The sequence below is a fragment of the Lycium ferocissimum genome, chromosome 9, assembly GCF_029784015.1.
Source record: "Lycium ferocissimum isolate CSIRO_LF1 chromosome 9, AGI_CSIRO_Lferr_CH_V1, whole genome shotgun sequence".
Taxonomy (NCBI): domain Eukaryota; kingdom Viridiplantae; phylum Streptophyta; class Magnoliopsida; order Solanales; family Solanaceae; genus Lycium; species Lycium ferocissimum.
In genome coordinates, this window is record NC_081350.1 from 42,536,019 (window position 1) to 42,561,429 (window position 25,411).

Here is a 25,411-nt window from a genome sequence, read left to right on the forward strand (position 1 = left end):
TATCTTCGGCTAAAGGAAAATGGTTTTCAGAACATATTTGAGCAACAACATTAGTCCAATTTTCATGCACGTAACTCACTTTGTCAGTTATGCTATTGAGGTAGTTGTTCATGTATGTTTGTTTAACTATTTGAGATGAGGACTATACAGAATCGTAACTCTTTTTTTTTTCCCTTGAAGCAATTGTAACTTTATTGTTCAAGTTAATTGCTTCTTGTTTGTATTTGGATCCTTTATGAATTTTTTGCTGCTAATGAAATATTTTAATTAATCTAGTTTGTACGTACTTCTTTTGTCATTCCTTAGAAGTAAGATGAGCTTGTGTGTTTGGTTCTTATTTGTACATAGTAAATGTTTCTTTTGAAAATTTTGCTCTCCAATCAAACACCAAGTACCAAACACATATGGACTGTATCTTCATTCACAAAAAGATTGATAAAATCTTCTAGAAGAACTATACCTGTTCAAAGCGTTTAAATTTTGCACAAAATACATTTTCGAAGAACCTTCCCCCCACAAATGCATGTTTGCGGAAACTGATGCATTTGGGCCATACTCTCATATCCTTAGTACACAGGAAGTGCATAGAGAGCCGATTCTGGGAACCTCATTAAAGTCATAATTGAAATTTATAATATTTTTTAATTAATAATAAGAATTTTGCATTCGAAATTACAATTTTTGCCTAAAGCGCTAAACTACGCAACTTCCGACATATAAAAATACAAGTCTAAAACCAAAAGATGTGGTATAACGTGGCGATCCACGTCAACTTTGTCGATGAACCAAGCCAAAAAAAAAAAAAAAAATTTGTATAACGTGGATCACCACGTTATACCATTAATGTATATATTTTTCTACCAACGTTTTACAAAATAGTTTGTAAGACGTTGCTCTATTTAAATCATATTCGTACTTGTTTTTTTTTAATTTTTAAAGCATATAGTTAATTTAGGATTAACACAAATAAATATTTTAACACATGCAATAATTAAATTTGTTTGAAAAAACTTAGTGTTTGATGAAGTTATTTTAGTCAACTTTATATGTCGAGAAAATTAGTCCAGATTTATTTTCAAAAATTGAAACCAAATTGACATTCACAACCTACATTACCCGATTTTTACGCCATATCATCATCTTATAAGTAAATACAACGAAAAATTCGTGCCAATTTGGGGGAAAATTGAAATCGAATGGGATAAAAGGTGTTTTTTTAAAATCGGCTTGGCCAAAATCCGCCTCGCTTGCTGCTTGTCCGCATAGATCTCGAAAAAATAACAAGTTCAAAAAAAACGCGTAAAACGGTGATTTTAAAGCTTTGACCACTTTATATTTTTCAGCTTTATTTACTTGATGGATTTCAACGTAAAAATCGTGAAATGTCAATTTCACTGGTTTCAATTTTTGAAAATAAAGTCGACTAATTTTCTCGACATATAAAGTTGACTAAAATAACCTTACACCAAACACTAAGTTTTTTCAAACAAATTTAATTATTACATGTGTTAAAATATTTATTTGATAATCACCGAAATTAACTATATGCTTTAAAAATTAAAAAAAAAATTTATGATTTATATCTTACAAACTATTTTGTAAAACGTAAGAAAAATATATATTAATGGTATAATGGACTCCACGTTATACAAATAATGTATAACGAACACATTTTACAAATATATTTTGTATAACGTAGATCCACGTTATATAAAATTATTTCTATAACGGTGCGTTATACAAATTTTTTTTTTTTTTTTTTTTTGATTCATCCGACAAAGTGAAAGAAAAAGTTTGAGAGCATAACGTGGATTGGTATATATATTTTTTTTACCCCTTTTGGTTTATACCGTGTATTTTTATACCCTTTAGGCTCGGACTCAAGTTTGGCTTGTCTAGATTAAACTTCCGAAATATGAGCTTGAAGTTTGGCTTGCCAGTTGCCAACTGGGGTGATTTTAGACACTATTTTTGGAGCACGTGAAAACATGGTCTCGCAGTAAAACTAGATATTTTATGTATATCTTTTCTAAAATTAGTATAATACTACCTAATGGAACACATACTACAAAAGATTAAAAAAAAAAAAAAAAAAGTTTGTCTTGGGACAGGGGAGGCCAAGTTTGTCTTGTCAAACTTTCGACACACGAGCTTGTCAAGGCCAAACTTTCGACACACGAGCCTGAAGTTTGGCTTGCGAAGGTCAAACTTCCGATATCTGAGCCTGAAGCTTAAACTAACAATTAATGATGCTTCAAACATATATGTTACAAACTCAGAGTAATTCCAATTTTCATCCCAACTAATATTTTCAAGATTTTCCAACAACAATCACTTGATTTAAACTTAATGTTCACGCACAAAATTCAAGACCCACTTTTTCAAGCGGGCAACAATACCGATTTTTCATATTTCCTAGCTTTCTCTACCATAACCACTTGATTTCAGTTTATCTTTTATATTCGAAATTCTAAACCCACTTCTTCAAGCATTATACTTCAATTGGTGTACAATAAAATTGAAACACATTTATTGTACAACAAGTAAGAAAAAGAGAAGGAGGAGGAGGAGGAGGAAGAGCAACAATTTTGTTTGAGGTTTTCTTGTTTTCTGATGATTAGACAGGACATAGACGCTTCAATTTACCGAGGACATGGCCTTAGATCGAGGCTGTGAAGACTCAGACAGGGATAGAAAGGCCGCGCTAATGAGGATCTCGCTTTTTCTTTCGCACTAGTAGTCGTAGTTTTGCTTTATCGTTTATTGCCCTTTAGATTCCTGCTTATATTTTTTGGGTCTTGTCTTTCTAGGCTGTTTTATCATGACTTCTTCGCTCTTCTTATTTCTCATTTTCGCATTGCTTTGATATACTTCTCCTTCCCTAACTCTTTTGCCTTGTTTTCCCTTGTTTTCTTGTGAGCCGAGGTTTTCGATTGTAGACGTACACTTTACCCTCCCCAGACCCCACATTGTGGATCCCACTGGGTATGTTGTTGTTGGTTGGGTTTATATTGGCTACTAATTAAATATTTGAAAACAATTTGACTACAATTTAAATGAGCCTCCAAATCGGCTACGTCATGAAATTTTTGCCCGACTACTTAAACAGATTCACACAGCCGTAGTAGAGACTTCCAAAACAGTTTTTAAGTCCATAAACTAAGATCATCTAATTTGCTCTCAAATTTCTTCAAAAAAAATGGTACACAATTTTTTCTTCCTTGTTTCAATTTATTTTTTAATATATAGTTTCAGTGAATTTTTGTAATAGTTTGATTTTGATTTTGATTTTGTTGTGTGTATTTTTAGGCTCAATCAGCAAAACCAATTTCGAGTCCAGTACCTGATGCGTGGTACCCAACCTTAGCTGTGTTTATGCTTGCAATTGGACTTGTTGTAACTGCTTCTTTCTTTATGTAAGCCCCAGATCTGTTCTTTATGCAATTTGATTTTATTTATTTTTTGCGATTGTTTATGCATTAGAAGGACATGTTATGTACCAATGTTGGAATGGAATTGGCCTGAATAGAGTGATATGGGTGTTTTATTTAGTGGATCCAACTAGTTTGAGATTAAGGGTGTGTTTGGTATGACGGAAAATAAGTGATTTTCCGACTCATTTTCTTGTGTTTGGTACACGAGTTCGAAAATGTTATTTTAAGAGCATTTGCATATATTCAAAGCAAAAAAACACTATGAGGTTTTTAAATTTGGAGTGTCAGGGGCATATCTAGCCTATTAAGTGGGGGTTCAACTGAACCCCTAACTTTCGACACGGAGCATAAATTTATGTGTAAGTAATTATTAAAATTGTAATATATAGTAGATATGAACCCATAACTTTTAAAATATAAAGGGTTCAATACTAAAAATCTTAAGATTGAACCCACAAGATTTAAATCCTGGATCCGCCTATGGCCAGGGTAGGGGTGGTAGGTAGGGGGAGTGGGTGGTAGGAGGGTGGGGGTAGGCAGGTGGGGCGTGGTTGGATAGTGCGTGGTACCCAACTCTAACAGTGTGTATGCTTGCCATTGATCTTGTTGTAACTGCTTCCTTCTTCATGTAAGCCATCGATCTGTTGTTATTTTAAATCTTGGAAATTACTGTGTTTTTATTCAAATGATACTGGATTTCGATGTATTGTGATTGTTTATGCCTTTAAAAGACATGTTATTTACCAGTATCGGAATGAAATTGACCCTGATGGAGAGATATAGAGGATTCATTTAGTCGATCCATCTAGTTTGAGATTAAGCTTTAAAGTACTAAACTTTTATATCCAACCAAAGAAAATGATCTATGAAATAATATTATTGGTAAATATTTCCACTGGGTTTGTTGTTGGTAAATATTTCCACTGTTTCGTGTAAGAAATTGTACTTGGTATCATACCAAATGCAGCCTTTGTTAGTCCTTTACTCCTTTTTTTGATAACCAAGAAATCCTTGAGAGCCAGTGGTACATGGTTTGAAACTCGATGGATTTTGGATCTGTCCCTCTACCCTCTCCATTAAGGTTCGAACTTGTGACGTGTGCCTAACGCGTTGCGCTCTTACCACTAGACCAAATCCCTAGGCTCCTTTGTATGTCCTCTTTCCACGATCCTATTGTTGGAGGGAAAGATTTCTAAATAATGTGATATCTAGTTACATTTGCCCGTCAGGCGCTTTTGATGCCTTTTAGTTCGGAAGAGTGTCTGAAAAGAGACTTATAACTATTCTATAGAAAGTGTTGTATATTAATAGGATTTGTATAGATTAATTATCACTTCTCCGTCATTCTTCAACTGTTAAACATGTTGAGAGTAACTTCGGTTCATATGTGAGATTTACCAAATTCATGTCATTACTGTTTACCCTTCAAGCACTTTACCCTATGATCTTGACTTGTAACGTGAAAAAAGTCAGAGCAACCCATTTATTCCTTTTTTGCGTGACTTGAAAAACTCTTAGAAACTTTGTAATTTAAAAAGGAATGCTTAAGAATCTGAGAGCAACTCATTTATTCCTTTTTTGCGTGACTTGAAAAACTCTTAGAAACTTTGTAATTTAAAAAGGAATGCTTATGTAGTAACGTGTAAGTTGCGAGGAGGTTTACCTTGGGCACCCTTTGGTACTAATGCAAGGGTTAATGTGCTAATATGCCTGCACAACCGTAGAATATGTTTACGTTAGATATTAATGTTTCTCCTGTGCCTTATCATATCCTATAACTATCTTTCAATAATTTGTTATGTTCTATAACATCTTTTGGTTGACGGAGTTAGACTTGAGTTTGGGCTTGGTCAACTTTATTTCCTGTTTACAAATGTCACGCTTATATTAGATGACCTCTTTAACCAGTCAGAGTGAGATATCCTTCTTTCTTTCCTTGAGGTGGAGAGAGGTTGGGAGTACGTATGAATAGATTAATCAAGTTGGAGAATTTATTTTCCCTTTTCCCCTTAAAATTTTTAGGCCCTTTCCGTTTCCTTTTAGCGAAACTCATGGAACTTATTCCAAAGAAAAATTTGAGCTTTCCACTTGAGTTTACCTTGAGAAGTTTTAAGGTGAAAAGTTGTGTCGTAATTACGCCTCAAGGGCTTGTAGTCTTAATTGTATGTTCTCCCAGTGTTATCAAAAGTGAAAAGCGCGAAAAAAGCTCTAAGGTCAGCTGGGGCTTTAAGCACGAAGCGCATATAAAGCGTGAGCTTTAATGAAAAAAAGCGCAATGGTGCAAAAATACAAATATATATATATGTTTAGTCCAAGATTAATAGTAATAAGCATGAATAACAAATATATGGACAAAGAAATTGTAAAAATATTAAGATAAAGTGAAATATCAATCATCTAGTGTCACCTCCTCAAGAGAGAGCTCATTGGCAAGGAAAAGTATGTCTTAGAGCCTTGATGACAACAAAGCGAGGCGAAACGCTCAACATGTTTTGAGCCTCGCTTTTAAGCGCGCCTTTGATAACACTGTGTTCTCCTACATACGGTTTCAATATTTTTCAGTGACGCTGTCTACCTTGTACATAATCACTCATGAGAAGTCCATACAAATTAGAGTTGTAACTCTTAAATATGACCTGTGGGAAAAAGTGGTAAGAGTCATCTTTTTTCCATTACCCTAGAGCAAACTAGCAAACGTTAAGAGCTTGCCCTCGAGCAGTTTGATATTTGGAGACATCTCTTTCAGAAATTATCTGCTTCGTCACTTACTTCTTAGTTTTTACGGAGTACATAGGAGAAAAGTACCAAAATAGTACATTATCTTTGGGTTTGGACCTAAAATCATACATATTCTTTCACATGGAGCACTAATAGTACATTATGTTTGCATAAGTGGTGCACTTTTAGTCAAACTCCCAAATATTTTTTTAGAAATTTAACGGAAAAGAACAAAAATGCCCCTGAACTTTTAGAAAAGGTATAAAAATACCCTTTATTCATCTATTTTGCTAAAACTACCCCTCAATTCAACTTTTTGGCTCATTTATTCCCTTTGACTAATGGACAACACTAATTTTTTTTTTTTAAAAAAAATATTTAAATTACACATGACATTTTATTACTGAAAAATTGATTTATTTTTTTAAAAAGAAATCTGAAAAATCGTTATTTGTAGAATAAGGAAAAATAATTTTTCAAAACCCGTTTTTTTTTAAAACAAATGTAGTAAGCCTTTTATATATATATAAAAACAGAATTGGATTTTCATTAAAACATGTGGAATTTTTTTAAATTTGTAAAACTTTTTTTTAACAGGTGGAAACCCCATTTTTTTTAGAAAATTCAATTTTTAAATCTGAAAAACTGATTGTTTTTTTAAGTAAAATGTGCAAAACTAATACTCCATAATTTTCTTCTTTAAAAAAAGACAGTTTTCTGGTTTTTTTTTTAAAACAAAGTTTTTCCATAAAAAAAATTAATTTTTTCATATTTTTATAAAAATCCAGTTTTTCAGATTTTTGAAAAAAAAAAAAATTAGTGTTGTCCAGCCAAAACGTTGAATTGAGGGGTAGTTTTAACAAAATAGATGAATAAAGAGTATTTTTATATCTTTTCTAAAAGTTCAGGGGCATTTTTGCCCTTTTCCGTTATATTTTAAAAAGATATTTGGGAGTTTGACTAAAAGTGTGACACTTATGCAAACATAATGTACTATTAGTGCTCTATGTGAAAGAACATGTAATTCAAACTCAAAGATAATGTACTATTTTGGTCATTTTCTCGAGTACATAGTCTATATAGTCTCTTATGGAACATGAATATCCAACTTTGCTGAGATATAATTTTCCGAAATTCTCTACTGAGATATAATTCATGAGTCATGGCAATTATAATACTTCATCAGAATTCTTTAAAAAATATTCTGGATTACTCATTAGAGTTGTAGATTACTGGTTTGCTTCATTCCGGATTCTGCAAGTCTTGCTGTCTTTTCTTCTTGTAACAAACCTATGAATGTGTGACAGCTATGAAGCTACTTCTCCAAGGAAATATCGCAGTCTTGCAAAGGAGCTTGCGACTGGGACAGTGGCATCTGTTTTCTTGGTATGTACACTATATTGATTTGATTTCTCGTTTTTGCTAGTTGCTTGCGCTGACTCCTCAATGCACGTCGTGCAGGGTTTTGGATCCTTGTTTTTGCTGCTTGCTTCAGGCGTATATGTTTGATGTATCCCCATGGATAAAGATGAAGTTTTTCACTAGTGTTTCTACATGAACAGTTTTTAGTATCGCAGGTGATTTTATATGATTTATGGTTGAAGACAGTATCTGTAGAACTGATCATTATCACCTAGTGTAGTCTGAGAATTTATAACTGAGTGGCAAGCATTGGAGAAATTATTGAAAATTTCTGAGGTACAAGAAAATATTACTTCTTATGACAGTTTATATTAGTGTTGCCATCAATTACTTTATAGAAAGGATCCCTTTGCTTGGGTTTACATAGCATTTCCGGCAAGTGATTATGTATTCATTAAATGAATACATAATGACATACTTTCGTGAAAATGGTTGGGAAAAAGATGGAGCTATAAGTTGATCTCATGGCGTTGTTTTTGACAAACAGAAAACATATACCGTCAAACCTCTCTATAACGGCGTTATTTGTCTGGATATTTTTTGGTTGCTATAGCGACCGGTTCGCAAAAAAAAAAATTAAAAAAATTGGTACTTGTAACGAAATGTTGTTATAGAGTATGACTCTTATAAAGGGGTTTAACTTGTATTTGATATGATATCCGACTATAGGTAAACTTTATTAGCGTACCAACTGCAACGTAAACTGCTCATGAACAGCACAAGAGCAAGTGCTGGAATAATAGTACATATATTTAATCCTCACAAAGTTGCTTGCGCAAAAGAAGAAGAAACAAAATGATGCTACACGTTTTTACTACATGTTGCGAACCTTTCAAGTAGTATAGACAGATTGAAAACTTTTAATCAGTGACTGTTGAGTATCATCAGTCTTTTTTTGTTCCTTAATTTTGTGACAAAGGGAGAAAGAGAGAAGTTAAAAAAAGTTATAATTAGTTTTAATTTTTTGGTCAGTGGACCTATGTACCCCAGGACCTAACATAATTTCGGATGACTAAGTTATATTCTGGTGGATGTGTAGAGAAGAAAATAATGGAAAAGTAAGAAGAAAAAAGATAAGAATAGTAAAAGGAAATTTTAAAAAGTGAAAAAATGCAGAGAGAAAAAGAAAATTTTAACCTTTTTTTTATTTTTTATCTCATATGTGTAACACACTCTTTCTAAGGGGGTGAATGATGTGTTAGGTAAGTGGGACTATTCAGGGAGATTTTATGTATTTTCCCAAATATATACTTATAGAAAACTTTCAACTATATCCCATTCTTATTGTCATCTGTCAATAAAAAGTTAAATGACGTGTTAGGTAAGTGGGACTATTCCGGGAGATTTTATGTATTTTCCCAAATATATACTTATAGAAAACTTTCAACTATATCCCATTCTTATTGTCATCTGTCAATAAAAAGTTAAGGAGATTAAAAGCAAGAATCATCAAATTAAAAGAAAGGGAAGAAAAGGAACAAGTCCTCATCACCAACAAATTGAAAACAATACAAAATGAAAAGCTTCTTTAATACCCTTTACTTTCTCAAGTTCCCATCAAACATAGAGGCTATAACAAACATATCATCATTCTAAATGAATGTGAAAAACAATAACAAGACAAACAAACAAAAACAATCTTTTTTCAGACATCAACACATTGATAGTGCTCAAGAAGCCTATTTGCTTCTCTAAGACCAGTAAGATATGCACCATGAGTTGTTGAATATTGAGTTCTACTTGTTGCTTCACCTGCAAACAAAACTTGAAGTTGAGGACAATTCTGTGAATTTCCCTTAGGCAATGGCTCAGCCAAAGCATCCAAATCATCTCCACTTGATCCAACAGCTATATAACTATATGATCCCAAAAACAATGGATCAGTACCCCATTTACACTTCAAAATCTTAGTAAACTTAATGCAACTTTCACTTTCATCAGCAAAATTTGACTTCTTGAAATGCTTTGAGTTTGCTAGAAACTGTGAAATTGTTGTCGAAACCCCGTCCATAATCTCTTCATCATCAAGAGTTTCCATTTCAATAGCTTCTTCACCTGCAAACCATGATAATAAAACACTTGACTTTGGATAAATTGGATGTAAAAGTGCAGTCTTCCTTATCCATGAGGGTATTTTCGGTTGACTAACTTTCGCGTCTGGCTTATGGAAAACCAATTGCATATGAGGGAAATTCATCCCATCATAGCCAACATTTTCATCATGATTTGGACTAAGCTGCAAAAACAACTTATCAACAACACCAAAACCAAGCCTTGAAATTGCTTCATTCTTGAATTCAGGAAGTGGAGGACTAAAAAGACCAAAATCGTCGTCGCGAATTCCTTGTTTTAAAACCCCTAATGAAACAGTAACAATAACATGATCAGCATACATAACTGATCCATCACCAAAATGCAATTTCACTGGCTTAGTACTGTCCTCATTTTTCAAATTTAAGCAACTATAACCAGATTGCCATTCAATTTTCGCGACTTTTCGGCCTAGTTGAATCAAACCAGCGGGTAAAACAGAAGCTAAAGATTCAATCACTTTTGAGTACCCTTTGGCTATAACTATTTCATCACCCGGAAAATCACAATACTCACTTTCTGCATTAAAATCCAAAGTACTCAAATCACCAGCTGCTGAATAATGCCTATGTTTATTCTCAAGCATACTAAACACCCCTTCTTCAAGTGATTTTTTACTCCAATTTTCAAAAACTTCAACATTTTCTTGATCTTTTCTTAAATAAAAATCAAGTCCCTCTCTAAGGAAAGAACCAATACTGAGATTTTTTTCAATGCCACCATTTTCAAGATTGAATTTTTCAAGAAAATCTCTACATACCTCATTTTCAAGATTCCTTTCTCCTGAAGCAAAATCTAACATTTTATTGAAAAAATTTGATATGGTGTTAACAAAAGATGAATTTATTTCATGACCATCTTCTGTTATGGTCACTTTTTTATCCATTAATTTACCTTCCATGCATTCCCATGGTTGATCAGATTCAAATGAGTTGGTTTCTTTGGCTATTTTGTAAATTGGATTTCCTTCAATACCATGAATCCAAGTAGCACCTATTTCAATTTTGTCACCACAAAATTCAGAAGTGAAAATTCTTCCACCAATTCTATTTCCACCTTCTACAACACAAAGCTCAAATAATTCATTTGAGTTTTGTGTTGTATAGAGTTTATTAGCTGCTGCTAGACCAGCAATTCCTGCACCAATTATAACAATTTTTGGCTTTTGAGACACCATTATTAGAGGCAAAAAATGAATTAGGACAAGGCAAAAAATAATGAGCAACTTGTGAGAACAAAGGATTTGTTTGTGAGTATGAACTACTTGAACAACAAACAAATATATATAGGTGTGTGTCATAGTGTCCTTTTACATAAGTTAGAAATTTTGGTCCCTCGGTTATTGATAGATTATGATTTTTAATCCTTATAAAGTATGAGACTCATCATATTTAACCTTCAGTTAATTAACATGTGTGATATTGGTGTCTTTTGTTCAATTTTTAGAAATATATTGCCATCAAATATGAAGTAACGGTACAAGCTTAATATAACGTATAGGTAATTAAGTGGTGGAACAACTAATAATTTTGATAAATTTTTGTATATTTACAAGCAAATGGATTAAAGGTGCACATTTCGATTAATTGAAGGTTAGATACGCTTAGTCAGATATCTCAAGGACTAAATTTTGAGGGACTAAAATTGACCCTTAAAATTTAAAGGACTAGACTGAAATAAGATATAAACATGATTTTCTAACCATAATTATGGGATTAGTTTTTGGACAAGTAGTATTCAACTTTGGTAAGATAATGATTGGATTACCTTCAAGATGAAACAAAATCACGTTTAAATTTCTAATTTTAGTAATAATTTTAAGTATACATTTTTGGAAAGAAAATAATTGAAATACTCCATGATAAATTAAAATCTTTTTTTAATTACTAGATTTCAGTAATAAGCCTCCAACTTTTTTAAGAAAATAACTGACCTGCCTACAAAATAAATTTAAATTTATAAATTTCAGTAATAATTTAAGGCTCCAATTTCGGTAAGAAAATAATTGACATACTGTACCTCCACGATAAATTAAAATCTTGTTGTAGATTTCTAAATTTAGGTAATAATTTAAGTCTCCAACTTCAGTAAGAAAATAAATAAAATACCTCTAAGATAAATTAAAATATTTTTTAAATTTCTAAATTGAATAATAATTTAAGTCTCCAACTTTGGTAAGATAATTGAAATACCTCTCCAAAGATAAATTAAGGACTTGTTTAAATTTCTAAATTCCAGTAATAAGTTATGTCCAACTTTGGTAAGAACATAATTGACATACCTCCAAAATAAATTAAATTCTTGTTTAAATTTCTAAATTTCAGTGATAATTTACAACTTTGGTAAGAAATTAATTTGAGCTCTTGCAAATAAAAATATTATTTCCAATATTAAATTTCCTTTTTTTTTTTTTTTGGGTAATGATATTAAATTTCAGTAATAATTTAAGTCAATCATACATTTTAATTTAATTATATTAAAACTATTTAAGCTTGTGATAAACAACAAGACGGTACAAAATTGAACACTCTAAATATCTAATTAGTTTGCAAATACAACAATGTTATCTGAAAACTCATCAACTCACAATTAACAACCCAATGAAGATTAGTTTATTTTAAAAAATTATGGTAAACCTTTTTTCTGGTTACACTTAACATGATTTTATTCCTATTTAACGCATTTTATTATTTTGATTTGGCTTAATAGGGTTTTAGAATGTGAAAGGAGAAATAACCCGAAACAAGTACATTGAATTATCTATATTTTCCATTCTGTTAGGATTTGAAGTTTGTCCATCCTTTAAGATTTGGCATTCTCTATATGCTTGTTATAGTGTATTACTTGCCATTTATTTTAAACTATGAATCAATGCTACTTATTTAATAGATTATTTGTCATTACGTTTTAAATAACCTGATTGTGATAATATCTTTTACATTGTCAGAGCACAGATCTTAAACTTGCAATGAATCGCATATTCCACATTTATGCTATAAAATGTGCACAAAAGTCGGTGTGAACACATTTACATACAAGATGTTTGGATTTATATTTGTACTGTAGTATGCTGCTATTTTAAATACAATATTTGTTATGAATATTATTCAAAATCTGTTAAATTGTATTGTCAAATTGTCATGTAACAGTAAAAAGTCTCATTTTGCTTAACAACCAAATTTTGTGTGGTAGAATTGACGTTATTTTTCTTTTCCATTTTGCCCTTACTATTATTTAACAATCTCATTTTACCACTTACCCTATTTGGCTCTTTAGCTTCACACCTTATATTATTTTGTCTTCATCATATATTTTAAACCACTCATTTCAATAAGTCTTGCTCAACACTCTATAGTTCTCTGCCAGTAGATGTTTCAAGGCTTTTGTTGGAATTTTGATTGTACGTGATTACGTTGTTGTATGAAAAAAATAGTAGCTTGGTCAAATTTTTAAATAAAAATATAAGACATGAATCCTAATTATGTATGGATAATTTGAGATCCGATTAACCATTAATCATCATAACTAGACCCTCTTTATAAATGAGGTCAACCTTTTAACACGTATTTTGTTACTTGATGGGCATGTGGGATAATGTTATAGAATTTCCCATTTCCTAGAGTTTTCTAAGCATTGAAGACGCGATATCACGATGGTTAAAGGTACTCTCAAGTTACCATCAAGGATGTATGCAGGCGTATGAAACAACACTTCTTCCTTTATTAAAATCGCAGCTAGGGAGCGCTTCCCCCCGAATAGGGTCCTACGCTATGCGAATCCGGATATAGCAGGGCTCCAATGCGGGTACCGGACACTGAGTGAGAAATCAAAAAAAAAGTTACTCTCAAGTTTAAATGCCGATTGCTAAGAGTTGTTGCTATGTCATAGAATTGAACATGATGTGTGTGTCAATCTCAATAATGTATGGTGTAAGGTTTTGCATAATCTCTTATCTGAGGACTTAAATTTGATCTTACAGTTGTATCCATGTCAACCAAGTAAACATGGAGCATCGTGGATGTCCTTCAAATTACTAACATAAGTGATATTGATGGGCTACAAATCTAAAATAGAATTCAAAACATTAAATGCAAAAACCAAAAGATGCAAAGCTCTATAGCTATTACTCTTTCCGTTCACTTTTACTTGTTAACTATTCTAAAAATAGATGTCGATTTTTACTTGTCTGGTTTGAAAACCCAAGAGATAATTATCATTTTATACCTGTTATACCCTTTTTATGAAATACTTCAACATTGATGACTTATAATAAATAGCGGTGATATAGTAAAACAACCATTTTATTTATTGTTTCTTAAGGGGTTTAAAACATGGACAAGTAAACATGGACGGAGGGAAAGACAACAAAAGTTAATAGTTGCATCATAACAAAAATTAATAGTTGCATCATTACAAAGAAAAAGTGAAAATTGGCTTCCTTGATATAAACTTGTATTATTATTTTACAACAATGTGATCCACAAATTGTAGTTGTTGTATATATAAATGAAACTTATTTGTATTCTAAATTTCAAAATCATACTTGCCAATGATATTTGGAAGCTGTACAATTTCTTCAATGCCATAATCCAATCAGCAGAGTTCTGTATAACTTCCTAAACCAGAGTTTACAGAGAATCAATAAAATTCTCTGTAAATTATATTCCTCTAATCAAGCATTTCTATATTTCACATGATTTATTTAGCTGCAAATACAGCCTCCATTGTTAGCTTCTTTTATGTATTCGGCCGAATTCAGGCACCATATTTACTGAACAAGCTTACTGCCATAGGAGAAAATAACAAGCAAGTATCAGTAAAACATGGTAACAATTAGTATAATGAAGAATGTATTAAAGATAAATTTATGATTTTAGACGCGAAGTAAAATTGCAGAATTTTGAATCAAGAACAGTGTTGTCAAAATCGAAAAGCGTTAAAAAGCACTCCAGGCCTATCAGGGCTTTAAGCGCAAAACACAATTAAAGTGTAAGCTTTAGTTTAAAAAGGTGGAACAAAGAAAAAAATAAAAATATATATATATAATGCAAGGGAAAAACCTTAAAGAGTTAAATTTTTGGTCTTTGTAAACTCTGACTTGCTAATGTAATGCAAAAAGAATTGTAACATACCTTTTCGACCTCTTTATCTTGATCTTTTGACTAAAGAAATTCCTGTTGGATTACCACCCCATTCTTCAAATACTACCAACAGGTTTCCACTTGGTTTCAGCCACGATCGTGGAACATGGTACCTAATATTAACAATTTCACAAAGTTTGTCAAAACAAGTCGAAGTGAGTGAGTAACATATTTCTTCAAGCTTCTTGCACTACAAAAAACTGGAATTCGCTACGAAATTCATTGCTAATCCATCGCTAAATTGCTTGTAGCTAACAGAATTTTATGATAATCCATCGCTAATCCATCACCAGATAGGATTAGTGATGGATTTTGCTGTTTAGCTATGAAATTTGTCCGTCGCTAATTACTGTTATTTAGTAGTGTTGTGTTTAGTTGATTTGTGTGATCCTATGGAATATGATGTCTCCTGAATCTCTTTGTGGTTTTGCAACTTTTTGCTATAAACAAGTAGGATTAAGGATTGTCATGCTAAATTTTCCACAAAAAGTTGATCTAGTCCACAACTCCGCTAAAGGTTGTAGGAATTATGGAAATCGCTTACCATCTTTGAGAAGGCTGTCCGCAGTTAGTCTGGCATTTCTTCTCGTTGAACGTTCCAGCATAATTGCATTTGCTGCAGTCTCCTTGTGCTCTGTATCCAGGCCAGTGGCGCCCTACGCCTTCACCATTTATCCATATCTGACCTTTTCCCATACTTGCCATATCTAAAGCTAGCGGCTCATTTCCTCCAGGGGCGTTAAATGTAGCCTGGAAAAGGAATTTGTCTATTAACTACACGCTATAACAAGTTATTCAAGATCATAAAATTGATAAAAAAAACATGTCCGCATTTTGATGTCTGCATTAGAACAATACAGATAGCCGTGGTGACAAAGCCAGTAATTTCGCTAAGGTGTTCAGTTTAATATATATGTAAAAAGTAAATTCTGACATAGACAAAGTATAATTTTCTATATACTCAATAGTATAATTATTTTCGATGAAGAATGTTCGACTGAACACGCTTCACTCTATGTGGCTACGCCACCACAAATAGGAACTTTACCTTGTACCAAGTTAGGGGTTGCTTTTGAGCCACTAGTGAACCTTGAACCCATTCAACAGAAGAACTCCCACTTAAGGAGTGAAGACTTAGCGATTCGCCTTTTAGACCAACCTGCAAACAAGCAAATTATAAATTATTCAGGTGCCAGACGCTCTATATATCGTTTTAATGGTTAATCTCACATTTGAGTAGCTCTTGAATGAAAAATAAATGTTTTGGGGCTAGGAGGAGCTGATCATAATAGCTTCATTCGTCTCCTCAACAAAAATATACTATGAAAGATCCAGATTCAGGGAGAGAACAGAAGCAATTAGTGAACAAACCTTATAAGACCATCTCTGTTTTGTCAAGTCTCTTTTTCCCTCATTGAGACCGCTCAACGTGACCGGACCCAAAACTCCTGCATTCCATGTATCATAATGCACGCCAACGTTCTGAAATGGATTTTAAAACCATGGGTTATATAAAATTTTACAATAATGGTTCAGTTACCACTGCTAATCAAAAGAGCGGAGAAACAGGAAATGGAAAACTAACCGGGAGACCAACGGAAACACTGAGCAGAGAAATCTTGTTAATACCAGGTCTTAATTTCACACTGCCACTATATGTAAGTTTTGGATTATCCAATGTCCCATAAACAGTTCCTACCAAAACTCAGGGACACAGAGAAATTAGGATATACGGATAAACTTAAAAAGTAGCATGTTTGGCCAAGCTTTTGGGGAAAAATAAGTGTTTTTTGAGTCTTAGCAAAAGCTGTTTTTCAGAAGCTAAAAAAAATAGATTCCGAGAAGCACTTTTGGAGCATTGATCAAGTACAAAGTACTACTCTAATATCGGCAAAAGTGCTTTTACAATTAATTAGCCAAACAAAAACTGCTGCTCTCCAAAAGGTACTTTTCCGAAAAACACTTCTGACAAAAATCAGATTTTAAGAGCTTTGCCAAACAGGTTAGTAGTTTGTTAGGAAAAAACGCTTTGCCATAATCCCAAGTAGAGTGTTGTTTCCGCTACCTGATAGTTTTCCATTGACAAAAACATGCAAGACATGACCAGCCGACATAACAGTAAGATAAGGATCCTTTCTGTTCTTTAGAAATCCTTCACCAGACGCTATGTTTACACTGGAGAGAGTAACGAAAATATTATCATGATATTAAATCTGACATGTAAAGGTGGAACTAGATAAAATCATTTGAGGAAAGTAAGAAAATGGAAGTTACTCACTCTGTCATGTACCACAAATAGTCTGAGGAATCTCTGGTGACATTTTTCTGTTCCCATAATCCGTTGGCTGCAAGTTTATCGCTGTTATCAGCAGTCGGCGTTTCTTCATTGTATGACTGCCAAGACAATCCACCACCTGTCGGTGTCATCTTTATGCTCGAGCTTCGGGAGCTAACCTGCAGCATTACATAGAGTACATTAAAACCTGGGACAATTACCTTTCTGGACTGTCCAAAAAAATAATAGCCGGAAAATGCATATCCCTTGTATATTAAGTAAACTATACATATAATATACATAAATATACATGTAATATACATTATCAGTGTATATTTTTGTATATTTTGGCTAGCGCCCGTAATTAATTTCAGCTGACGGGCCAAAAATGAAAAAATTCCTTAAAATTCTTCCCCTAAATGTTTTATATGTATTTATTTGAACAGAAAAAGGATCAGTTGTATTACCCTTGCAGTGTTATAAACAGCAGTTTTACAGTCAGGAAGAATGCTGATGGACCAAGGAGGCAGATCATATGGCCTATTCTGAAAGGTGACTTTAACTGAATATTTAGAGTCATAGTTGGACAAGAATGCAGCACAACTTCCAGATTTTGATCTATAGACATGAGCCTATGTTGGTCACAGAAAATGTAAACAGCGTTAAGAACAAAAAAAATCAAGACTATTGATCAAACAGAAACCAACTATTATCTAAATCAGACTAACCTCTTGATTACTTCCAAGCTTAGTCACCGTAGGATACGATGAAACTAAAGCTGGTTCAGATAGCTTAATCGCTTTATGCAAGTCTCTCAAGTGTCCATATTTTGGTTCATTCAGCAACCCTTTTACACCATAAAGCAAAAAAATCAAGACAAGCATGAACAATTTACAGGAAAATTTTCCATTATTTTCATTTTTTTGTTTGTTGTGCAGATGTGTAAATGTGAGAAGATTTCTGGTTATTTTTCGTACCATATTCATCGAGAGGAGCATCATAATCATAGCTAGTAGCAATGAAAAGCCCTGAAGATGTCCGGCCAAAATTTGTTCCCCCATGATACTGAAGCAAAATAGAAGAAAATATATCAATAAAGTAAATGGTTATGTATGCTAAGTAACAGCAAAAACATTAACACGAAATCAAAGGTCAACTTACCATGTAGTAATTGAAGAATGAACCATTGTTCTGAACAAACCTTGCAACTGAAAATGCAACATCTTCTGCTGGCCTTTGAGGAATGGGACCACCAAATTTTGTATACCTGAGCATGGTAGAGTATATAGCAAATGAACATTCAGCAAATGGCGAAGCCAAAAATTTCCCTAAGTGTTCAAGATTGTATATACAAAGTATAATTTTCCAATACAGGGTGTTCAACTGACCTCCCTACAGTCTATGTGGCTTTGCCACTGCATTCAACTAGATAGAGTAGTTGAATTAAACAACTATGGTTCATAAGAACATAAGTTGTTATAAATTATAGTGTCATAAGTTTGCATTCTTGAAACTTACCAGCCAGTCCAAACTTCTGTCCACATTTTGGGTTTGTAAGGCTTATTAGGACGAAACCCTTCGCAGTAGAAGCCATTGCAAGTATCAATCTATAGCAGAATAAAGAAAATATGAGTTCTAGAGAGATATCCAAAAGAATCTTGAAAACAAGTCACAGTAGTTATTTGCTTCAAGAACTAACAAGTTCCTCCTATACCAATCCACACCTAAAAAAAGTTATATACAGTAACAAGTACTGTCATGAAGTCACTAAAACCCAGTCCAACAAAAACTGGAGCCAGATGATGCCACCCGGGGCGGAGCTAGGGGGCCGCAAAGCTCAGTGGCAGAACTAGGATTTTCACTAAAGGAAGTCAAATCGTATAAAAAAGTAGATACAGGAAGAAGTCAAGGGGATTCAACATATAATATATGTACATAACATATAAATTTCACCTATCTACACAAAGTAATTTCCGGCGAAGGGGCGTCACTTGACACTACTTGGACGAATCCTCTTCGCTGCAACATTATAGTCTATATAAAAGGTCAATATTTTTTTTTTTTTTACGTATATAGTAGATGTCGAATCCCTTTTGGCTTCTTCATGTGGTTACTTCTTTATATTTTGAATTTCCTTTGTGAAAATCTTGGCTCCGCTACTTACCACCATACTTTCACCACATATTTAAACAACTTAAAGACGCTCAAATAGTGCTTAGAAAACATCCTGTGCAGGTAGGTCCTTTGGGGATATTGATAAAATCAGAACTATACACAAAAGATTAACATAGTCACTGCGTAAGGATGACACAAAAAAAAAAAAATCAAGAAATAGTCCAAAAAATGTTACGTTGCTCGAACACTTCAAAAATGTCATCAGGTGTGTCTCGGATCCTCCAAAAGTAGTGCATTTTTGGAGGATCCGACACAGGTGCAACAACATTGTTGTAGAGTCCCCGCAACATAGCAAAAATGAAATATTCTATGCAGTAATTGGAAACTTGGAGGAGATTGAAAATTGCTTACCACTGGATCAGGAGCATCCTCTTGTTTACACATAATCCATGGGACACCAGTTTTTAGACCCACAGCCATTTGAGCTGTCCATTTTGTATAAGCTTTACCAGGAGCACCAATTTCCCACTCTACTGGTCCATACTCATTTTCTATCTGCAGCATTTAATTACCAAAGTATACTTAACATAATCAAGAATTAGGGGGGACAAAACAACAATTAAGGGGAGACAAAAACATCCCAAATTTCATTTCTATAAATAGTGTAAAGACAAGGCATGAGCATAATCCGGACCTGGGACATTATTATTGGTCCTCCTTGAGGTTCAAACAATTTTTCTGACTTCATCATGTTGACTATTTTCTGAACAAATCCTTGCATAGCCACCTGCATCATAGTCAACCAAATACAGGATCCGAACAAATACATAGGGGTTCCTGGGAACCCCCATATACTAAGCTAAATCCGCCCCTGACCAGAAAACATGACAGTTCAGACATAATATTAATAGAAATGTGGTTTTCTCTAATAATTTAAATTTTAAACATGATATCACACATTTCAACATGATATCAAGAGAATTAATTAGAAGTGTGTTCAAACATAATATTAAATGAAAGTGTATTTTATTTAACATTTTGAAATTTTAGATAAGATGGTCAAACGTTTCAACATAAAGACAAATGGACCCAGGCAAAACTATCACAGCCCCTCGAAAATTCAAAAACATTTTAGTGTTTTTTTTAAAAAAAAAAAATTAAGCCCGCACGTTGAAGATCGTTGAGACATGATATAATTACGATAGTAATTGAAAAGAGTGTTTTATTTACAATAGTTTAAGATTTTAGATGTAATTGTTACACGTTTCAATATGGTATAAAATCATACAAGTGGTCGCAAGTAAACTTCTCACTGTCACTCGAAAAACAAAAAATATTTCCACGTGTTTAGCTCATAAAAAATAATTAAGCCCACACGTGAAAAGACGTAGCCACTCAAGCTTTAAAATGATTGGAAAGTAAAAAAACAGACCTTGAAAGGCTGATTGTCTGTTCTGAATTCCATACCAGGCACATATTTTAGCCAAACAGGGAATCCCCTGCATACAAATAAAACATAAAAACAGAGTATAAAACAGGGGAAGCTGCTTAAAAAAAAAAAAAAGAAGAAGCAAAGTTCTTCATGTATCTAACATATTTTGCGTATATTTACCCAAAGTTCCATTCAGCACAGACGTAAGGGCCAATACGTAGATTGACATAAAGTCCTGCTCTTTGTACCAATTTGATGAACTTAACCAGATCATATCTCCCTTCAAAATTGTACTGAAAATTGAAAAAAATAAAATGAAAAGCTTAAATTTTTATCAGTTTTGGATATTAATTACAGAATCAAGATTTATAATAATAAAAGTAAATTAAGTTGAGTTAAAGCGATTACTTTTCCAGGAGAAGGTTCGTGCGCATTCCAAAAAACATAAGTCTCAATAACATCCAAGCCTCCATCTTTAGCCTTTTGTATAAGATCAGGCCACATCTAAAATCACCAATACAAAAAAAAAAAAAAAAAAAAAAAAAAGTGACATTATTGCAGAAGAAAAAATGAATAATATTAGAGGCAATATACACAAGGGAATAAAAATTACAGAAGAACAAGACTGACCCATTTTTCAGAAGCCATAATAAAGTGTCAAGAAATGATTTTAGAACAAAAACTATAGAAAAACAAGACATACCCACTTTTCAGAATTACAGAAATACAAAACATACCCATTTTTCATCAGCCACAAAAATTTGTAAAGTTGAGATTTTTAGAACCAAAAAACACAAAAGAACCAAAAATTACAGAAGAACAAGACAGACCCATTTTTCATAAGCTATAAAAATGTGTAAAGTTAAGATTTTCTCAGCAAAAAAATAAAAAAATAAAAAATTTAGAACCATAATGCTTAAGGGGACAATAATTACAGAATTACAAAACAGACCAATTTCAAAGAAGCCATAAAAACATATAAAGAAAAGATTTTAGAACCAAATACCATTAAAAAAACAAAAAAAAAAACCAAAGTACAAGTCATATCCATTTATCAAAAAAACAAGAAAATAATTAAATGATGCAATTAAATTGGTTTATAATTTACCTGTGGAGTACTTCTTGGATAATGAATAGAACCAGAAATAAGAATTTTTCTTTTCCCATTAATGATTATAGCTCTATCATCATAAGTAACACTAGCTTTCACTGAAGAAAAAAACAATGAACAAATGACTAACAACACAACCAGCAACACATTAATCCTCATCATTTTTTTTTTCTCACATTCAAAAAAAAAAAAGGGTTCTTGATTTTATTTCTTTCAACAAAAAAAGTGAAGAAAGAAACAAAAGCAGCGTTAAAACCAACAAAGATAGAGAAAAATGACACTTTTGTCTTGTCTCTAACTCTCTATTCTTTTCTTCTCTTTTGATTCTTTTGAGAATGAAATATGTAAAGATATTTATACAAATATTTTCACTGTGTGTGTGTGTGTGTGTGTGTTTTAACAGTCTGTGCATGTTTTTAAGGTGTTTTGGTTACGAGGGAGAAGCTACAACTGCTATTATACAGTGCTTACGTGGGGGTCACAATTTGACTCAGCACTTAGATTATCTGATTTACGGATTATCTTTAATGCTTTAATTTCTTTTTAAAATTTTGAAGTAAAATAATGGCAGGGCAAAGTTAGAAAGTTATATGCGGGTTCAATCGAACTCAGAAATTTGATTTCAACTTTGTATTTTTATTGACTAGTTCAAAAGGGTCAGGAAAGATGAGTTCGCTTTTTTTCTAATAAATTCACTAAATATAAAGAATAATTTTAAAATCTAATTATTTTTAAAATGTAATTATTAACACCTAATATTCCATCATTATTCTAAAATTTAGATACTATAAAGTTCAAATTCTGACTTGTCTTTAATCAATAGTGTTATCTATTTATTTGGAACGACTTTGTCTTTGAAAGAAAATACTTCACTTGGGATAACGGGAAGGCACTTTCTCTCTTCTTCTTTTTTGAGTGGGCATGCTTTGATTCTCTTTGTACCAAAAAAAAAAAAAAAAAAAAAATCCTTTTTCATAATAAAGAAAAGAAAAGTATAGAATTTATAGAGGAAAAAGATAAGAAAATTGTTTCTTTATTAAAAGAAAGGGATAGTCCTAATAGTCAGGGGGGATTTATTAGATGAAGGGGCACTGAGATAAATATTTCTCATGTTTAAACATATGATATTCAGATGCGGAGTTAGGATTTTGAGGTTATGCATTTATTGCGTTTTAAATTTTGAGGTGATGCATTTATTGCGTTTTAAATAATTAGTTATACATATTAAGTAAAAATTTAATATAAATATATGATATGGACCAAAGTTATTAAAGTATGCCAAACACTTAAACAAATATAGCTCTCTTGCTGGAAAATATTACTCCTGTAACCAATTGCAAAACTTTTGGGCTAAAGTTGAAATGCTATTGTAGATATAGCAACAGCAGGTAGTTAATCTGTTGAAATTTACGCCTTTTTTTCCTCCAAACTGAAATCTGATCAAGTGTCACGTACTGAACTAATTGTATTTTTGAACGTTTTATTGATTATTCAACAATACATGGCATGGAAAGTGGTATTAATTTTACAAAGACAACAATTTATCACAGGATATCGAAGCATACACCTCCAAAGGATGTAGTACAACGGATGAGGCTGCTCCTCCTTTAATTAGAGTGCTTGGGTTTGAATCTTGGGTAGGGGTGTACAAAGTAAACCGACAAACCGCACTTTAAACCGAGTCAAACCGCAGAAAAAACCCGTGGTTTGGTTTGACTTGTTTTGGTATTGAAAAAAAACCCGATCATAATTGGTTTGGTTTGGTTTTAACTAAAAAAAGTCAAAGAACCAAACCAACCCGACATTACATGTATTCAATTTTTAAAATATTTTATACATAAAAATATTTATTTGTAATGGAATTTATAGATATTTCTTTTATTTTTTCATAGTTTTTTTTTTATCTATTATCATATTATTCAAGCTTGAACTTAGAATTTTGAATGTCAATAAGTTTTACATCCTATGGATATTTGTAACTCAAATAAAGTTCAAACAAAACCAATTTCCAACACTAACCGTATCCACTGAGGAAAAAATATCTATTCTTTAGTTTTGCATAATTAGAAAAATACATAACTTAAGTTTTTTTCTTTTCATGTAACTAATACTTGCATTTTAGCAATATATTTTTAGATTATGGTCATTTTCTTTATGGCTTGTTAATTAGCAATATTTATTTTAACCGATTTTATTAGTTTTTGTTGAATATTTTAATACAATGTTATCACTCTTCTCACATTTTGTGTTATTTTTTTAAAGAAACATCTTAATTATATAGTTGTATCTTACTGTGAATAATTATATGTAATATTACCAAAATCCGAGAAAACCGATTAACAATTATTTGAAAAACCGAATTTTATTGGTTTGGTTTGGTGTATAAATATAAAAACCATGCATTATGTAAAAAATCTTGTACCCCTAATCTTGTTAAAAATATTTAATAATAGTATAATTCTAACAATATTCCATGTGGAAAAAAAGAAAGGAAAAAAAAAAACGTATCTTTTCAATATATATGCATGTTTGATTAAATAATTAAAACATGCAATTTTGCTTGTGAATATTCACAAGTACCATGATAACAATTATATATGCATTATGTAAAACTTGTACTGTTAATCATATTTAATAATAGTATAATTCTAACAATATTTCAAAATATAATATCTTTTCAACATATAAGGATTAATAACATAAATTTTAAATAATTAAAAATTATATATGCTTCTTCGAATATGACAACAACAACATCCTGCGGTGTGTTATCTTTCTACGCAGACCTTACCTTTACCTTGGAAGGTAGAGAGGCTGTCGAATATGAGAAGGATTAAAAGCATGATTTACTACTAATAAAGGGACCAAACGTACTACTATCCCTTTTAAAAGTTGTTAGGTATAACATAACTTGGAAGAAACAAAGAGTAACGCCATTCCAATTATTTCACCATGCCTTTTCTACCTTCCTCTCTTATCTTTTTTATTTTTTTCCTCCTCCTTTGTTCTTTCCTTTTAGGTCCATTCCTATAAGCTCTCTAGAAACAAAAAAGCAAAAGAAGAAAGAACAAGCAAACATAATGGTCCTTATCTGAATCTTTAAGAATGTAAGACGTACAAGGGATGAAATTTATCATTTTAATCTACATAAAAAGCCACCACTAGGGATCGTGGTACCTTTGACGCACGTTTTAAGTTCAAATCCGATCAAAATAGAAAATGAAGGAATTTTCGATAAAACGAAGTTCACTTTTAATTAACTCAGCACAATGTGAATTTAGATTAATCATACATTTATTCTAAAACTGAATAAGTAAATAAATTATCACGAAAACCAAAAACAAACTCAAGAACTTGAATTAATGAGTGTGAAACACCATTACGCTATTATTATACAAAAAAATCTTAATTATATATATATGCTTCAAGCAGAAAATAACTTTTATCCCAGGAATCATGCATAGACTAAATAGCCACTGTGTGAAAGAAGATACATAAAACTAAAAGGATAAATAAATCAACCCGATAAACTATCGAGCTATAGATTCTATGATACAAGAGCGGAATTCTCTAAAAAAAGTCAATGTTGTGGGTGGCCAAGAGAGGAGATGTGATTGTACTTATAGTAATAAACAAGGTACGACGTGCATCAATTTCTCCACGAACTAGGGA

General features: G+C 32.3%; 3 protein-coding genes and 1 non-coding gene across 4 annotated transcripts; 2 read left to right on the forward strand and 2 right to left on the reverse strand.

Annotated features, from left to right (window-relative positions):
- The first annotated feature begins 3,105 nt into the window (after positions 1-3,105).
- Positions 3,106-7,906, forward strand: LOC132029236 (uncharacterized). Its single transcript, XM_059418552.1, has 4 exons — positions 3,106-3,202; positions 3,310-3,416; positions 7,460-7,538; positions 7,614-7,906. The coding sequence occupies exons 1-4, from the start codon at positions 3,200-3,202 to the stop codon at positions 7,659-7,661; spliced, it is 237 nt and encodes a 78-aa protein (XP_059274535.1). The 5' UTR covers positions 3,106-3,199; the 3' UTR covers positions 7,662-7,906.
- Positions 7,907-9,167: 1,261 nt separating this feature from the next.
- On the reverse strand, positions 9,168-10,934 carry LOC132029237 (probable polyamine oxidase 5). The gene has a single exon (XM_059418553.1). It carries the CDS (start codon positions 10,840-10,842, stop codon positions 9,220-9,222), a length of 1,623 nt encoding a protein of 540 aa, XP_059274536.1. The 5' UTR covers positions 10,843-10,934; the 3' UTR covers positions 9,168-9,219.
- A 3,148-nt stretch (positions 10,935-14,082) lies between these two features.
- Positions 14,083-22,124, reverse strand: LOC132030922 (beta-galactosidase-like). The gene is made up of 19 exons (XM_059420718.1): positions 21,737-22,124; positions 21,037-21,132; positions 20,809-20,921; positions 20,629-20,695; positions 19,891-19,983; positions 19,608-19,751; positions 18,600-18,688; positions 18,243-18,348; positions 18,059-18,146; positions 17,810-17,928; positions 17,549-17,713; positions 17,085-17,260; positions 16,872-16,981; positions 16,392-16,501; positions 16,178-16,288; positions 15,855-15,965; positions 15,351-15,556; positions 14,798-14,919; positions 14,083-14,449 (listed from the first exon to the last, which is right to left on the reverse strand). Exons 1-18 carry the CDS (start codon positions 21,899-21,901, stop codon positions 14,811-14,813), a joined length of 2,178 nt encoding a protein of 725 aa, XP_059276701.1. The 5' UTR covers positions 21,902-22,124; the 3' UTR covers positions 14,083-14,449; positions 14,798-14,810.
- Positions 19,322-19,420, forward strand: LOC132032223 (U6 spliceosomal RNA). Its single transcript, XR_009408372.1, has one exon. It is a non-coding gene; the product is annotated as a U6 spliceosomal RNA (small nuclear RNA).
- Positions 22,125-25,411: the final 3,287 nt, after the last annotated feature.